This window comes from Blastomyces dermatitidis, assembly GCF_000003525.1.
Source record: "Blastomyces dermatitidis ER-3 genomic scaffold supercont1.10, whole genome shotgun sequence".
Classification (NCBI taxonomy): domain Eukaryota; kingdom Fungi; phylum Ascomycota; class Eurotiomycetes; order Onygenales; family Ajellomycetaceae; genus Blastomyces; species Blastomyces dermatitidis.
This window is the reverse complement of record NW_025544783.1, coordinates 2,556,168-2,573,953: the sequence shown is the minus strand read 5'-3', so window position 1 is coordinate 2,573,953 and position 17,786 is coordinate 2,556,168. Positions and strand designations below refer to the sequence as shown.

At 47.0% G+C, this 17,786-nt stretch overlaps 4 protein-coding genes across 4 annotated transcripts; 1 reads left to right on the top strand and 3 right to left on the bottom strand.

The window, feature by feature from the left end:
• Positions 1-600: 600 nt before the first annotated feature.
• Positions 601-2,479, bottom strand: BDCG_08242 (sexual development activator VeA; the record flags this gene model as incomplete). The annotated part of the gene is made up of 2 exons (XM_045424022.1): positions 601-2,272; positions 2,332-2,479. 2 exons carry the CDS (start codon positions 2,477-2,479, stop codon positions 606-608), a joined length of 1,815 nt encoding a protein of 604 aa, XP_045272832.1. The 3' UTR covers positions 601-605.
• A 6,950-nt stretch (positions 2,480-9,429) lies between these two features.
• On the top strand, positions 9,430-12,564 carry BDCG_08240 (delta24(24(1))-sterol reductase). Its single transcript, XM_045424021.1, has 5 exons — positions 9,430-10,330; positions 10,480-11,328; positions 11,395-11,726; positions 11,814-12,031; positions 12,089-12,564. Exons 1-5 carry the CDS (start codon positions 10,308-10,310, stop codon positions 12,098-12,100), a joined length of 1,434 nt encoding a protein of 477 aa, XP_045272831.1. The 5' UTR covers positions 9,430-10,307; the 3' UTR covers positions 12,101-12,564.
• A 37-nt stretch (positions 12,565-12,601) lies between these two features.
• Positions 12,602-15,067, bottom strand: BDCG_08239 (C6 transcription factor; the record flags this gene model as incomplete). Its single annotated transcript, XM_045424020.1, has 7 exons — positions 12,602-13,016; positions 13,081-13,313; positions 13,374-13,808; positions 13,872-14,167; positions 14,229-14,802; positions 14,931-14,954; positions 15,020-15,067. The coding sequence occupies 7 exons, from the start codon at positions 15,065-15,067 to the stop codon at positions 12,602-12,604; spliced, it is 2,025 nt and encodes a 674-aa protein (XP_045272830.1).
• A 524-nt stretch (positions 15,068-15,591) lies between these two features.
• On the bottom strand, positions 15,592-17,740 carry BDCG_08238 (RNA binding protein Ligatin/Tma64; the record flags this gene model as incomplete). Its single annotated transcript, XM_045424019.1, has 3 exons — positions 15,592-16,670; positions 16,764-17,625; positions 17,720-17,740. 3 exons carry the CDS (start codon positions 17,738-17,740, stop codon positions 15,592-15,594), a joined length of 1,962 nt encoding a protein of 653 aa, XP_045272829.1.
• Positions 17,741-17,786: the final 46 nt, after the last annotated feature.

Below are 17,786 nucleotides of genomic sequence, written 5' to 3'. Positions count from 1 at the left end.
GTGAGGGGAAGGGAAGAATACATGGCATGTGTGTGTGAAGAGAGAAAAAAAAAAATTGAACGAAGGAAACGGGGGGTGTTGGGGGAGGTGTGAAACACTGGAGTATATTTGAGATAAATAAAATGAAATAAAATGACAAGTAGATAAAAAGATAAAAGAAAGAGGAAGGAAGAAAGAAGGAAGGAGGTGGTATCCGACAGATTGGTTGTTAAGTTAAAAAATATAGAATGAAAAGCCGCGTAAGATGCAAAGATGCGAGATGGGTGTGGTAGAGGAGAGGGGAATAAAAGGCTAGCCGAGAGATCCGGATAGATTTGGGTTCGGATGGATTTGAGGGGGTTTGATCGATCTTGGGTTGATAAAGATACATATCATATCACCTTGGAAAGTTCAAAGGTGGCTTTTATAAATGATGTGGTGGTTGTTTCGAGTCGAGATAACGATTTCCGTCGGTAGTACCGGAGAAGGAAGCTGGAGAAGCGATTTCTGTGCCCATAATCGAACGACGATTTGGGTCATTTCCCTCTCTTATTCATTCCCCATCCATAGAACCCCCTCCCTCAATACAGCCAACTACCAACCCCCCCCCCCCCCTTTTTTTTTTTTTACTCAAGAAGAGGACACACCTCCGCCCGCCTAGGAACCAAATCCAAATCGCGCGGAGTATTAACCTCCTTCCCCTTCGAATTCGCCGACGCGCGGTGCTTCCACACCGTCCGCCCATCCGCCCGCCGGTACATCATCACCTCGTCGTCAGACCCGCCAGACGTCTCGCTGAGTTCGCCGCTGCCCCTTTCGTCGCCGGACATGACAGGCCGCTGGCCGTTGCGCAGGGGCTGGTGGTCGTGCTCGGAGGTGTCGCGGGTGCGCTTTGCGGGGCCGGGCTTCTCGTCCAGGACCCAGCCGCGGCGGGTGCGCGTGGCGCTGAAGATTGTGTCGTCGGCTTCGGCGGCGGGGTCGATTTCGACGGAGAGGCAGGATGGGGTTGGTGGGAGGATTGTTGGTTTGGCGGGAGTTCGGTGCGGGGTGGTTTGTGCTACTCCTGCTGAGGATGGGGGTGGTTGATGTTGATGTTGATGTTGATGTTGTTGTTGTTGTTGATGTTGTTGTTGTTGAGGAGGAGGAGCGTGGAGGAGTTGAGATGGTGGGTTATAAAGTTTTGGATCTGCGAGGCGTTGGTCGTAGGACATTTGCTGGTAGGGGGGGTGATCCATTGATGGGTTCATGGGCATAGAAGGCTTCGATTGGTCGTATACATCCGAGTGAGGGCTGGTAGGTGGGTACTGGGAATATTTTTGCCCGAGGGGGTCGTACTCTGAACCGCCAGAGATTTGTCGGGTATGTACGTAACCAAGATGGGGAGAAGGATAGGCAGTGGATGGTGCAGCGGGGTGTGCGGCGGCGGCGTGTAGTGGCGGGGGAGGAACGTGATATTGTGCATGGGCGCCAAAGGATAGAAGTAAGTGCGGAGCTGCGGTAGGGACAGGAGAGGGTTGCTGATGAGATGGATGATGGTAGCCGTACTCGGGACTCGGTTGGACCTGTGGTGGTGCTGTGGGGTATCTGTAAGGGTCGTCGATGGAGGCGTTGCTCGTCGAGCGTGGACGTTCGATAGGAGTTCCCGGGTATGGATCTGGGGTGGCCCTATGCCTGTCGTCGTAGGCACCATAGTCCTTGTTGGGTTTCGGTTCGCGACGACGCATACGAACATCGCGGCGGATCCGGACACGGCAACCTTGCTCTGCCACGATGCGACTCAACGTGGTACTCTCGGCCAGGCCAGGGAACTTCTTCGCGCTGTAAACGGTGAACGGGACGGATTTGACAACCAAACGGAAGTGGAGGAACTGATGCGGTGAACGGGGTTTCGACGGCGTGGACGGCACCAGATGGTGCTGCGGGTGGTGTGGTACTAGTCCACCTTTATCGGCATGCTTGGGTTCCTTCATTTCCTCATACAAGTTGAAGTTTAACCGGTACAGGCCCTCGTGACGGACGGAAAGATCAGGGAAGATGAAGTATCCCGCCTGGGTTGGTCGATCCAGATATGCAATGCCCGCAACGGGCACGCCTGTCAGCACGGGACAGGAAGGGGTCTGCGTCTGGACTCTGCCATGGGCAATTGGTCGTGCCCACTCGAGGGTCGCAAACAGAAAGAAGTTGGCATTGTAGCTAAAAGTGACATCTGTTTTGTGCTGATCATTTAGGTCTGATTCGTACACGCGCAATTCGACCACTGGCGGCGGGTCAACAGGTCGGCGGTCCGCAGAGGCTGGTGGAGATAGTCAGCATCCAACCGTTAATATTTTCGCAACATCTTTGACGACTCACATTTCGCTCCAGCACCACATGCTCTGGCGCGCTCAGGCTGCTGAATGACCTTGAGGTGGTAGGTGAGTTTTTTGCCCTCCTGGGTGACGCGAGACATGGTATGCTCGGTCTCGTTTGGAGGGTGTAGGATAGACGCCTTTGTAGCCATGACGGGCAAAAAGGAGTCTGCTATATATCAAACGAAAATATCCTATATGACCTGATTAGTTCTCTGACTTCCACAGACGAATGGTATAGAAATGAAGAATTGAAAAATCAATAAATGGACTTTTTTTTTTGACAAAATAATCATAATAATAATTGTCGATCCGATAATGAAGTATTCAAAGTGAAGATCGAGTACCAACCACTACCACATCCGCCAGAAAAGCAGCTGAACGATAAGTAGATTATCGATAGATGATAAAGACCGATTCAATGCGCTATCGGCTGTGAAGTGTTGTGCTATAATTGTCACAACGCCGACAGGGTCTGGATACAAGCAAGTAGAATTCAGGAGCGATGCAAACAGCGCATACGAAAGACGTTTGGGCGTGAACTTGAATGTGGTTGAATGTGGGGATGGCGGACAATAAGGAAATAGGGAGAACGAACGGATAACGGTCGGAATAGGATTTGGGATGTTTTATTATATTTTTTTTCTCCTTTTATTTTTCTTCTTTTCAATTATATTTTCCCGGCCCTTTTAATTCTCGAGCATGGTTTTTTTGTCGAGAGAGAGAGAGAGAGAGAATCAGATGATCATTTGCATCAGCGCACACAACAACAACTCGGGGTGGCTATGTTATGCTGTTGTTTGAATAGATTTTGTAGGAGTAGGAGTAGTTGTTAGTTGTAGTTTGTGTATTGTCGCTTGTGTTTTGGTCGTTGTTGTTGGATGTTCAAGAGACAGGATTGCCTGACATGGAGAAAAAGAAGGAGGTAGAAGAAAGTCTTCGGAACAAAAGAGAATGAATTGAAAAGAAGAAGAAGAAGAAGAAGAAGAAGAAGAATCAGAAGAAGAATACGACGACGACGAAGAAGCGACGGCGGCCCTGTCCTGTAAGTTACTTGTACCCGCCAGAATTGAGGGCGAACGAACAGGCCTACACAGTTAGTCCGTGCAAGCCTCCTGCTAGCTAGGTTCTAACTAGCCCCGGTCTCCCCTAGTAATAAAGCGCCGGCGCCGTAATAAGTTTACGGGTTTACGCGTTAAAGTGTCTAAAAAAGAGGAGAGAAGGAAGAGGAGAGAGGAAGAGGAGGGAGGAGAGAGGAGGAGGAGAGGAGAGGCGAAAGAAAGGGTCCAAGAGAGCTGGGATTCGCCTCTCGAATGCAGCTAAATCATGTCCGGCTGGAATGGAATACACCTAGTATCAAGCACTTATTATTTATATATAACTAAGTTTCATCTCAGCCTGTCTGGTCGATTCGATGCAAGGGGGGAAGGAAACAGAAGAAGGAAGCGGAAGAGAGCTCGGCAGCTGCTGATATTTTCAGAATAATTAATTCCTCATCATTTTTGTTGTTATCTTCTTGTATAGCTTGTCCTGCCTGCCTGTACGCAGTAACTACTCCATATGATGATAATATTCTGATTCTCCCATTTAATATCACTTTAATATCACGGGGTGATAATATTAATTAACATGATAAAAGATACTGTACCTGTATTAGAGTAGTAACAAAAAGAAGCGAACTAACAACATAAATTACAGGGACTTTATCCAAACCCAAATGTGAGACGTCGTCGCTTCCATCAATCAAACCACGTTTCTCATTTATTTAATATTATTCATATAACTAGTTAACTACACGGAGTACACACTTATTCTTCACAGCGTAGTTACATCTCGGTAAAGTATTCACGGTTCGGTTCCAAGCAAGTGGAGTTGGGGCATTCCAGATTCCAGCAACCCTTGTTTTTTTTCCTGTTTTTCCTTTTTTTCTTTTCTTTTTCCCTTTTTTCCCTTTTTTCCCTTTTTTCCCTTTTTTCCCTTTTTTTCCTTTTTTTTTTTTTTTTTTTTTTTTGCTCCGTCCCAAGGCCCCGGGTCCAACTTGTGCCACCGGCCGGTGCAACCTGTCCGACCGCGAACCAAAATCAACCGAACCGAACCATTCGTCACAATCAAAATCAAAAATCAAAATCAGCTTATTATTAATTATTTAGACTTCTTGTCCCGATTGCGCATACCATACCATACCTACCACCTCGCCTCGCCTGCAGGAAGCCCGGTCGGCGTTCCACTATGCCGTTTCTGTGCAACTACTCCGTAACTGGTTATTTTTCATTTCGCTGTTGGACCCATTATAATGATCACGGGGAAAAGAAGATGGGAAGACATTGGGATTTCTGTACATATATATTTAATATTATTATTGATATTATTTGATTAGAGAATACACAGAATATCCTCATCTTAGCAGAAGCGAGTATAACGGTAATAATAATGCTGATACGGTATATGGTATATATGCATGGCCACCCACCCCCCCCCTAGCCCTCCCTAGCCCGGACTGGACTGGACTCCGGAACCCACCACCCGCCAACCCGCCAACCCGTCCAACCCCCGTCCAACCCGTCCAGTCCGGCATCCGCCTTTCTCCTGACAACCCACACAACTATTTTATTATTAAGTCTGTTCACTGCTGGGGACTGGGCGCCGCCACACTGGGCCATACTGGGCCATATGGACCACACGGGACCACATCGGGCCACCACATCGGGCCACACCGGACATCTCTCCTTCCATGATTCGCCATGATTCGCCATGTCAGGTTATTACAACTTACAGCCACCGACGACACACTAGTAGTAGTAGTAAGTAAGTACCTACTACTGCGTAACTATGGAGTACTAGCTAGCATGGCTAACCCGACCTTACTCCGCACACATTCCCCCCCGTCACAAGGTCTGCCCACCACCCCGGGGGTAGGTATGGGTAGGTATGGGGGAAGCGGATGAAGTTGAACGTTGCTTGTGGGATTGTGGGATTGTGGGATTGTGGGATTGTGGGATTAAAAATAAAACCCCCCCCCTGCTACTCTACGCATTTCTATCTGACAAACTATTTTCTCCACACCACCCACCTAAAGTAAGGCTCTATTTATTATTGGATTTCTCCAGTGGGCTCTTCATTTCGAGAAGATCTCATACATATCGTCATTTATTATTATTGGTGTTACACATCAAAGATCGGAGGGTAGGGTTAGGGAAAAAAAAAAAAAAATTCAACCACCCCAATACACGCAGGATACGATATCCCACGGATCTCCCATTTAATAAATTTTACTACGGAGTAGTTAGTTAACTACAGCAACTCCAAGATTATTATTCTTGCTCACTCACAATCACTTTGTTTCCAGCCCTGTCAGCATTACAAAGAAAGTACTATGTATTAATATTGTTTGTTATGTATTTATTACGCAGTACAGTACTGTATTCCCTAGCTTCCTGTTCTTTTGTGGTTTTCTTTGTTCCCTTCCCATCCCATCCCATCCCATCGATCTTTTGCATTTTGCATTATCAGGGCTTGAATAAACTCTATCCTCTGCCGCTACAATTACGCTTGTATTAATATTTATTATTCCCCAGACACTACTGATAGGCAGAGAGCAACAATAATAAGATCCCATCACTCTCATTCATGCAGTGGCTTGTTTGATTCACCATGCTGCTGGGATGATGGGGGTTCATTGGGGGTAACTTAATCTTTTTCCTTTTTTATTGTTTTATTTTCGGTGCTTGTGCTTCTTATACCATACCATACCATACCATCCATACCTACGGAGTTATCTATCCTTCCAACTCCACTCCCCGCCTTGTCGAACGGTAAGGCAAGGTTACTACTGTAAGTAGGAGATATTAATTACTCTTCTTCTTCTTTCCCCCTCCAGAGAAACATATATTTCTATTCTTCTCTTCTCTTCTCTTCTCTTCTCGTTTATCTGATTCGAAACTGTCCGTGTGGACTCTCTCTGTACTGTACCTGCACTTACTTACCTAGCCTGTTTCGAACCTGGGGGGGGGGTATCATATGTTCTCCTTACCTAGGTATTGCATGCGCAATAATATTCTAATAATATTCTGTAGTTTATGTATGCACGTGTGCAGGGTGCCACATTCCTCACAAATGTTATGGAGGAAGAAGCTGAGCCAGCCTTTATTCTTGAATCTGGAAGAAGGCCATATATATATATGTATTTACAGATACCGCCCCCTCCCCCCCCCCCGCTTAGGGTTCCTTAACCGCGCGGGAAAAGTCGGTTGGAATGAGGATTTTTAAAAAAGGAAAAAAGGAAAAAAGAAGAATAGCAGAAGCAGGCAGGGAAGAGAGAGTATCTCTCTCTCTCTCTCTTTCTCTCTCTGTGTGTGTGTGTGTCCTTCCTCCCAACATGAAGTCAAAATTAGACAAATCTCCCACCTCTTCTCCTCCAACAAGGATCAAGGATCCGAAGCCAAGACGGCTCCACCTCACCTACGTACGTTCTTGAAACTCCTCAACACATAACTATGTAGTTTTCCATTATTATTATTATTATTATTCTTGTTTCTGATATGACATGGACCCCCCACCATCATCAAAAGCTGTACCGTACCGTGCAATGGCCGCCCGGCTCTTCTGTCGCGTTCTAGACTTAGAGCCAGGTCTTGGAGAACGGGAGAAACTGGAGAATTCCTTTTGTCTTTCTTGGCTTTAATTCTCATGTCAAGCTTGATTTGATTTGATTTGATGATTGATATATGTTGCCTGTTTTCACCTGGGTCTTTGGAACAGTGGAACCTGTTAAGAAGAGAGTGCCAGAAGAGATTTTAGAGAGAAAAGAGAGAGAGAGATCAGAGCCATGAGCAGTAACTAATCATTATCAGAATTTATTAGTTTATTCAGCACATGCAATATATACTAATTCATGTCTTCTGTCATCTTTACTCATTTTCATGTTTTTATATCACTAGTTGAATTTTTGATCAGAGTCTTGTAAACTTCTATATGCTCTTCTCACTCATCATGCACCCACCTCTCAGATTCAGTGCAGGAATTTACATCAAAAATTGTATGTTCAGCAATCACTCTGAAGAAGTTGTCTGGGTGATATGAGATATAGCTGAATCTGTGTAGATTGTGCTGCAAGCTGTGCATAACTATCATATATGTTAAAAAATAATCAGAGCATGATTCTGAGCAATCAATTTTGTCAAGTTACTGGTTTTCTCTGTAAATGTATGCAAAGAGTTGCTTGTTTGTTTCTTTCCTACATGCACCGTTGCTGAAATTAGTGCTGAATTATAAGCTAGAGAAACCCCGCTCTGCTCTCCTGTTATTGTCGTCCATGTTATATCTATAATACTATGTGTATATGTATGCACATGTATGTACATGTAACATCATGTAACATGTTTGTCATAACCGCGATCCGCACCCCCACTGCTCTGTTTTTAGGTCCGCGCTCTATTCCAAGCTGGCGGGTAAGTATGCAGCTTTGTGACGTCTGTTATTAGCACGGCTATGGAGTATACTCTGGCATAGGTGTGCTTTTATCTCGCGCAGAGAGAGAGAGAGAGAGAGAGAGAGAGAAAATGGAACAGGATATAGAGATGGGTTGGTAGAACCTTTTCATGTCAACCCAACCCGTACCTCGCACAAAGGAGGCAGATAGATAATCGGGCCATAGCGGGCCGCTTCCGTCCCGCTGGGGAACGATTTGATTTGGTGTCATCATTGCCGATGGATGGCCAAGCAAATACTCCGTACATCCATGTAATTATTATGTATACACAGTATGTTGGTAACCTCCTGTCCGAGTTTGGTTTGGATTGAAACGCACAGTTTGAGCCTGAGTGTTGGGTCCTTTTTGTAGGTTGCAAATGATGTGGCACGTTGCGATGTAGCTTCTTTCCTGAGCAATGCCTACAGCATCCGAGAGTTGCTGCCATGAGCAATTGATTGTAGCGGAGAACAAAAGGTGTTTTGTTTCTAGCGCGGTGATCGAAGCCAATGCCACTGGATTGGGATCTTTATCATCCCGAGAAACGTTGTCTCGGGAAAGGGATCCTGGCAAGATAGAACAAAATTTCAAATAAAACCGGGCCCCCCCCCCCCAGTAGTAGCCAGGACTGAACCAACCTCCTGGGATTTATTTTTTATTTCGCATAACACTAACCGCATCCACACCATATCTATATCGCCTTGATTCCGGCATTTATTCTGCTCAGTTAAAAGAGAGAAAGCAGAAGGAGGAACAGAAATGTACATCTTGCAGCAGCTCATGAATGCTTCATGAAGCCTCTCTATCCATGGGAATTTTCCCGCCTTGCGGGCGGGTGGAGTGGTTTTGGCCTCCGCTTCAACACAAAAGTTACCCAGCGAACTGGTGTTTTCTCACCTGCTTATTTTTCCTTTCTTTTCCTTTCTTTTCTTTTTTTTTTTTTTTGTCGCCTGGACACTCAAAAATGAGGCATGCATGCGCCGTATCACAGCCGAATATTTTAGCCACAGTGTGTGTGGCCTTGATGAGAGCGATTGGCTCAAGCAGACCAAGGCAGACAACAACATCAAAAATCCGTGCTTCAAGGAGAGACTTGGGCCAATTTTTCTCCTACAATGAATCAACATTATTACTACTGGACACTCTCCGCAAAATCGGCCGTGCCAAACAGGATCGCAGCAACAGGCTTGGGATGGATTGAGCTATGTATTGTCCCATTATCGGCTCTACACAATATATTGATATAACTACATGTTTCTATGAATTTAACAATTTTTCCCCGCTGATGTTTTGCCATACGACATGAGGAACCTTGCACGCCAACCTGGAAAATATGTAGACTACCTACTGCAGACTGTACTCCGTAGGCCGGCCTATGTCGTTCCCATGGAATGCTCCTACCCGCCCCCCGCCAAGCAGTCAAAAATCCGTTGAACTCAGCCTGTCGGAGGAAGAGATATCAAAATGGAGAGAAAATCGCCCTTGGCTGGCGGTTTATTTGGTGGGAATGCCATTGGCAAGCCGGCAGCGGTTGTGCCAGACCAGACCAGCCAGTGTGCTCTGTCTCATCTTATCTCTTTTCTCTCTGCCTACCAACACTTTTTTTTTTTTTTTTTTTTTTTTTTTTTGGGTGGGGGGGAAGGTGACCATGGAGACATCCCTTCAATTGGTGCTACATTGGATATTTATTGGAATATTTATTGCAAAAGAGTTCAGCACCTGTTGATATCAAGCAGTAAATCCACCCCCATTCATCAGAACCCGATGGTCCGAATCGAAATCTGTTGATGATGATCTCGTCCTACCCCATCCTTCAAAGTCTCACGGCCATTAGTCCAAACAACAATCTACACAGGAAAAGAGCAGAGCTCATAACAATGTTTTGGACATCTCTTGGATGAACCTTAAAAGTAGCAGGCGGATCCAATCGAGCTCCGTGTTGCGCCACAAGACATCGGAGAAACGCAGATCTAACGGCCTTTTGCTAAAGGACATATGTGTGGACGTTTCCCACAGATTTTCGTTTTCTTATTAAAATTAATCTGTGTCCATTCGTTACTGAGGCAAATTAATATATTTTTTTGTTGTCCTGCTCGCTGTGCTTTTTGAAAACTACATAATCCGTCCGGGGAAACCTCGGATATTGGAGAGCAAAATATCGCGGCCTCCTTATATTGATCTATCCGCGTTCCCAACCCCACAGGAACTGGATATTCCATGCAGATTAACCTCTACTACTGAGGCGATACCATTGAATTTAAATCCCCGGTTCAAAATAAGGCATCGAAGAAGCGACCACATCCCAAGGGCCGTTTCCGCAGTCCACGGAATCCACGGAGTCCGCGGTCGCCCGGGAACAGATAGGGGGAGACTGCAACTATCAGCCCAAAGGCGCATGAACAAATAAATACCCGCGAATCAGGATATATATTTATCTATCTAGTCGTTTTTGCAGTGTCGGTGCATTCTTTTCCTTTTGCTTCTGGCGCGCAATTTGAAGAGAAAAATTAAGAATGGCGGTTCAGGAGGCCAAGAGGTACGTACTGCACAACTACGCGTTTAGCAGTACCCCCGTAATTACTTACTCGCATCTATACCCATCTCCCCATCTACAGAACACTTTGCTTTCCAATAATTACGAGTTATCAAGTGTATGTATGCTAATGTTGAATTGGCAAAACTTAGTGAGCTTCACCAGGGCAAGAAGGAAACCAATGGCATCCAGCCGGATAGCACGACAAAAGACGCAGGGACATCCGCGAGCAAACTCGATGATGAAGCCGAGTTTGAATTTGGAGGTGTGTTGGGTGCGTGCGTCATAATGATTGGATCCCCCTTGATCATGTACTACATGTACATCGGGGCAACGTTCTACGACGGCCAATTTCCCTCCCGCGCAGAAGGTCAGAGCTTCAGGGAGTTCCTCGCACACCTCGTGGATCTCGTGTACACCCATGCGTTCCCGCATCGCAAAGCTTGGACGATATACTGGACATTGATGGTGCTGGAAGGCGCAGGTTATCTTCTGCTCCCTGGTGTGTATGGCAAGGGAAAGCGGCTGCCGCACTTGGGCGGCAAACAGCTTGACTATTACTGCTCAGCTATCTCGGCGTGGTACTTGACAATTGCAGTCGCTGTGGGTTTGCATGTATCAGGAACCTTCAAGCTGTATACTCTCATCGATGAATTCGGACCGATAATGAGCGTAGCGATCTGCTCTGGGATTCTGTTATCATTTGTTGCGTACTTCTCGGCCATCGCGAGAGGTGTGCAACATCGCATGACCGGATCTTTCTTTTACGATCTCTTCATGGGAGCAGAGCTCAATCCACGTTTGTTTGGACTGTTGGATATCAAAATGTTTCTCGAAGTCCGGATCCCGTGGTACTTCCTCTTCCTTTTCACCCTTGGGGCGGCTTTAAGGCAGTATGAACAGCTCGGATATGTGTCTGGAGAGGTCGGGTTCCTCCTCATGGCCCATTTCCTTTATGCAAATGCATGCGCAAAGGGTGAAGAACTCATCATCACCAGCTGGTATGTTCTCATCTGCGTTCCTTGACATTATTATGTCGCTTTATGTCAGCTAATGCATCTGGTTAGGGACATGTACCATGAGAAGCTTGGCTTCCTGCTGATCTTCTGGAATATGGCCGGCGTCCCAATGACGTACTGCCACTGCACAATATACCTCGCGCAAAACAATCCGTCAGACTACAACTGGGGGCCTTGGGCCTTGGCATTCCTCTATGCTTCGTATCTCTTTGTATATTGGGTGTGGGATACAGCTAATAGCCAGAAGAACGGATTCCGGGCGCGGGAACATGGTGTCGTGGTGAATCGCAAAACATTCCCGCAACTCCCATGGAAATTTGCCAAAAACCCACAATGTATCCGCACCAAGACAGGAGATTCTCTTTTATGCAGTGGATGGTGTAAGTGCCTTTTTCCTTCCCCCCCCCTTTTTTCCCCCCCAATCAGCTGCACATGCAATTTCAACTCACACGCGAATTTCTCAATAGTCGGACTGGCCCGCAAGTTGCATTACACCTGTGACTTCTATTTTGCTTTCTGCTGGGGCTTAATTACCGGGTTTAACTCGCCTTTCCCTTGGTTCTATCCGGTATTTTTCACCGTGATGATCATCCATCGGGCTCGAAGGAATATCCATCGCTGCCGCGCAAAATATGGCGCAGCTTGGGAGGAGTATGAACGCCGCGTTCCGTATCTATTTATTCCGGTAAGTAATCCAAAAACTCTGTTGGTGACATTAACTGAAGCTAATTTTTGGGCAAAGTATGTCATCTAAATGGCGGTATACACCCGGCTCAGAGCGAAGGTGAAGAATGGTATTCCATGGATGTTTTCAGCTGGCTTTACGTTGTTGTGGAAACCACGCGCAGGGAGGAGAACTGACAGCATTTGATGATTGTATCTTGATGATTGTATCTTGCCTTCGCTTTGAGTTGTTCATTTCATGTACTGTATGGAGGAAATGTTAATTAAATAATTCTATTAAAAGCGGTACACATACCGTTGATGGTTTTGAAAATGTCTCGAGAAGGGAAAGGGGAATTGTAAACTATAGTGATACATTGGAGGCGATTTATATATCGTTATACGCAGAAATTGAATCCAGGGTTTTTAGGCCATTGGCCCGACGTAAGAACTCGGTAGATTTGACATTCTGGTCCAATCCGGGGCACGCAGCAACACCTCATGGTTTGCCTGCAGCCATATCCCTTGAGCCCCCGGGGACCCCGGGGGGGGGGGGGGGGGGGGGTAATGGAACTTTGAGACCGCTACGCGGTTACGTAAGGTTCAAGCTGAGCATATCTGTCCCGGGCCTGTTCGTACCAAGGAAATCATTCAAAAAGACAGAAATATCAGCACTGTCCATGTTAAAATCGTGCATATCTTCTGGCCAGGGGATATCCGGGAAAGTGATCTGGGTCTGGCCATCCGTCATAAAAGGTAGTACAAGCGAGCCGTCGTCTTGGTGTTCGAGGCCGTTCAGGGTTAGTTGAGAATCAATCAAGGACTGGGCAATGGTGAGGAATGCTTTGCATATCTCGTAGAGATGTTGGGAGCCACGGGAAAGATCCTTAACCAGTTCAAGCGAGCCGACGGTTTCTTTGAGTAGGGAGAGCTCCTCTAAGTCTCCGGCGGCAATTGCGTGGGTGAAGACGATGACGAACGGGGTGAAGGAAGGGTAGAGAAGGATCCTAGTTACAGTTAATGGTCGTTTTTAGTACCTTGTATCTGGAAATTCAATTAAGGGCGGCTAACCAGGTTACGTATTCAGCCTGCTTGTGGCTTTTGCGTTCACTGAAGTAGGAAAAGCACTTTAGGTGACTCTGTAGACCGAGCTTGGCTGCCTCTAAACACTTGGAACTTATAGACATAGCATTCGGCGACATCTGGGCGCGGTATATGACGGTTAAAACTGAATAGGTGATGAATTCAGCGCAGGCCGCCATTCCCTGCAATGAATCCGCATAATAGCCACCACTGACGTCGATCTATAAATGTTATCAATAGGGAGCTACGGAGGACAGATGAGAGAGCGTAAGCTTGCATACCCTGAGGAGTTCATTTCGCACTTCAATCAGCTCGATAGACAACTGTTCCATCACCCGCATTTTTTCCTCCGGTGACGATTGCGATGCTGAAACAGAATATAGCCTGTCATACACTCGGCCCTGAATAGCTGAAAATTTAATGATCACATGAGCCATTAGATCCCAAGGGCTTTGATGGGGGTCAGTTGACGGTATGAATACTCCGCAATCGATATCATGGTCTTGAAAATGTGATGTGCGGCCAAGGTTAAGAGAGAGGTTTTTGTCGATCATGTACAATCTCCAGAAAACGTGTCGCTTCTCCTCCGCAACGGGGAAAGGATCGTTTTTCAATTCCGAATTGCTGTGATATCCCATGCTTTGACACATATCAAATGCGATTGACAGATATGTCCAGCAAAGCGGGTGATTTGATTCTTCTTGACACTTAATAACCTGTTTTGACGAGCGAACAATTAGCCAGGGCCTGGCAGCAAGGGAGTGTGAATGGGAACTTACCCCAATGAGCAGAGCCTGGACCTTTTCAAGGGTCGGGCCGACAAACATTTCGTAAGATTTCAAACCCTGCACAAAGCTTTTCTCACAAATGTCTGCATATAGGGTGCAATCAGATTGAGACAGCGAACTGTCCCCACTGTGCATGTAGTCCCGAATGATGAAATAAAGCAAACCATGCATAAGGGTAATTGACCCTGCGGTGATCGGTTCAGAAGGAAAGTAAACTTTCTGACATAGTTTTTCGATCTGGAGGTAATCTCTCCAAGAGTTGTTCACAAGAAAGAACGGCGGTTGCTCTGGATGTCATATTAGCTGCTCAAATTTTCTCTCCGGCGAGGTTTTAGGCTTCGTTCAAACCTTTGACTCTCCTGATGAGAGAAATTACGAAGGCCACCGGAGGCAGATTTAGATTCGATGCGGCTGTGCTTGCAGTTTCCGTCGATTCAGAAGAACGCGGAGATGGATGGTGCTTATCTAGGTTACTTTTTAGCGAGAGGAGGGCTCTATAGACGTTCTCGTCGAGTTTGCTCCCGGGGACTCTTGCAACGGATATATCTGCAGCCTTCTTGGCTAGCAACGTTGCACTACCAAAGGACGATTGTCCTTCAAATGCAGCTGTCGTTATCTCCAACGACGACTGGGTGGATATGGAGGGTGAATGATGGTCTAACGAATTCACAGAACCGGGGGCAGAACGATGTGACAACTCTTGAATGCTCTTTTCGACCGCAGAAAGGCGGTCTTCTATCAGCTCCCAGTTTCTCTCGCTGGCTTGGTTAATGCCGGAAGCCCCTGAAGCGGCATTCTGATGGCTGGCATGCTGGTTGGTTGGAGGAGCGCGAGGCCGTTCTGTTAGCCTTGAAGATGCGGCCTGGCAGGGGATGCCGAGTGTGCCGCAGCTGGAACATGGAATGGCTTTGTCACATTTGATCTGAATGAAAATGTTAGACCGACTCCAATTAGAACTCACTCCATTAGCTCCTTTGAAGGGCAGTTGGGTTCCCTCAACCTCATACGACCCTTGCGGTAAGACGCGTACTGAAATTAGAAATATCGCACCTTTCTCAGCCGACAATTTTCGCACTAAAACACAGAAGTTAGCAAATGTACAGCAGCCTCAAACATGAGTAACCAAAGGCCAATATTACCGCGCGGGCACGAAAGGAGCGCGAAGCTGAATTGGCTCCGTGTGACATTTCCAAAGCTTAGTATTGCCAAGATCCGATCGAGGCGGAGGGCAAAAAGTGATCGCTCGAGAGCTCGAGTTCGATGCTCAGGACGGATCTGTCTAGACTTTTACAAGAATAAAACGCATATGGCTAAATTTGTTATGCATAGTAGATATATGTAGATAATTTAAGCATGCGCGATTGAAATGTTGAAATATCCCCGGTCAACGCTAGGGACGACGTTGGGGCTTACCTCACGTGAACATGGCCGTTAGGGCAGCCACAGCGCATCAACTCAAGCGGCTAAGGTTCAGGGCCGTTATATGTGTACATGTACGGAGTACAAAGCCTGTAGCAAATATAATGAGCCTCCTGTTTACTGTAACAAAACCCCAAAATCAAGGGTACAGTACATCTCCTTAAACCCCTCTACTAAACATTGAATTTGTCATGAAACAGGGCTAGAATGCTCCAATCCCCGGTCATTCAAAGATATATATAATCTGCATAAATACGCTGTATATATATCCGCTCAAAACCACCCAGAATCTTCAGTTTCCTCTGCCTCCCTTCTTTTGAGACTTATCAACAATCTCTATCCACTGAGACTTCACCCCCCGATTAGCCAGCGCAGCTTCCACAAGTTTCCGATGATCGCCCTGAACCAACACACTCATCACCCCCTTCGCCGCTCCTACGGCTTGCGAAACGCTCGTGCTACTCGAGCACTTCTTCTGCAGCTCATCCGCCAACAGCTGCGGCGTGGCACCGAAAGGTTCTAAGCCGGTAATCTTGGTAACCACCTTTGAGCCCGTGCGCCGCTCGATGGTCACTGTGACTTTGGGTCCAGGGCCTGCCTTTGGCTTCACGTCGTGGAGCGTCTGGCCGGGCTTCAGCATGGCGTGATAAGGGGCGCAGAGCGAAGGGTCTTCGAGGAGGCGCCGGAGGATAGCATCACGTTGGATGGTGCCGCGTTTGAGAATTGCGAGATCATCGGCGGAGGAGGAGAGGATGGTGTTGCTGATGAATGGGTTGAGGGATATAATGCGTGGGTTCGTGGGGGAGATTATGGGAGGGTCTTGGGCTGTGAGATAATCGTTGAGTCGTTTTGAAACGTCAGCGGTCGTGTAGTAGTTATTCACATCGCTGTTCGACAACGGCGGGAATAAGACGGGGGTAAGTTTTCCGCTTGGTCGATATAGTGTTTTCACGGTGAATGACTGCCCCGTTGAAGAATCTTTGTCATTTCCTCCCAACGAAATAGATTTGGCAGCACTTTCTGAGCTATTCTTTTTGGGAAGTTTATATGGAACGAAATTGACAACTCGGGTGTCATCAAAATCCACATCCAAAATTATCGTCTCGCCGCCGCTGCGGTCTTTAGCTTTAACCAGCTTTTCCTTGTCAAGATGCTTGATGAATTTCTTCACATTCTTCCACGATGTCTTTTTAATATTATAAAATTGAGCTTGATGAGGTGAGAATATTGGTAGGAATGGCGTTATCAGGTTAGATATCAAGAAAGACGCTTGGATAGGTAATGCAATTCCATGGTGGGGTGTGGATGGGTTGTCAATTTTATGTTGGTAAAGGCAATAGAGGAATGCGTTGTGAAATACCGCCTCAATTTCTGCATAGCAGTTAGATTTCCATATCCGTATACCCGTGCAACAAAGCTGAGGAAAAAAAAAAAAAAAAAAAAAAAAAAAAAAAAACCCCATACCTTTGGTAGTCGGTTCCTCCAATTGTTCCTCTGGGATCGCGTTGTCTTCCTCCGCTTTATCCCCACCCAGCGATACACCGCCTTCTTCCTCACCGTCGACATCAACATCACCTTTCTCATCTTCCAACCTCAATTCTTCGAAATCCTTTTCCACTCTGGTGCCATCATCCAGCCAACCATCAATATGCTCCGGCGACGGCTGACCGGGTCTTCCCAGAGTACCCCAACTCCACAGCTCATCCCCTTCCCACGTCACCCCTTTAACAGCATGTCCCTTCGCCCCCTGCACCTGGCCTAGCCCAGCCACGTCGATTTCGCACACACCCACGAACGTCGGCACACTAGGCTTCGCCAAGCTCGCGACCGCGACTATTTCCCCCTTGACTGCCCGCTCAGGAAACGGTGGCCCATTGGCTAAGCCTGGAGTCATCAGATCTGCGCCCCCGTATAGCTTATCCATCACTAGACTTGGGGTATGCAATAAAGGGACGAGGCGCGGGTGGTGCCATAGTGTATAGACCGTAGGATATAGACGTCCATCAGTGCCTGCACCTTGCTCCGGGCGTACCCAGAGAATTCGCTCGTCGCCACCGTCAGCATGTGAACCGACATAGACCGTGCCCTGGACAGGAGTCAGGTCGGGTCCTGCGGTAGTCACAAACCGCGCGGACATGGTATTCTCTGGGAGAAGGGATTTGCGGAGCGCCGTAAGGCTGGTTGCGGCATCATTTTGCGGGACCTCAGGGTGTTCCTCTTTCGAAGGGGCAGCGGGGGTGGTGGGTATTTCGATTTTGAATTGTTGGATAATCTGGTCTGCTATCTTCCGCCGGTCAGAAGAGCGGAGAGGGGAGAGTGGTTTGAACTGTAGTTTTTCTATGTTAGCAAGGAAGACGTTCGGTGGTGCGGGCCAGAGCGTGATAATGGATGACCATGAGGGGTAGGCTTGAACAACTTACAGTGGGTTTCTTCTTGAACATGGCGAAAGGAAGGCTTTGTGTTCCGTTTTCACGTGGTTTGGGAGAG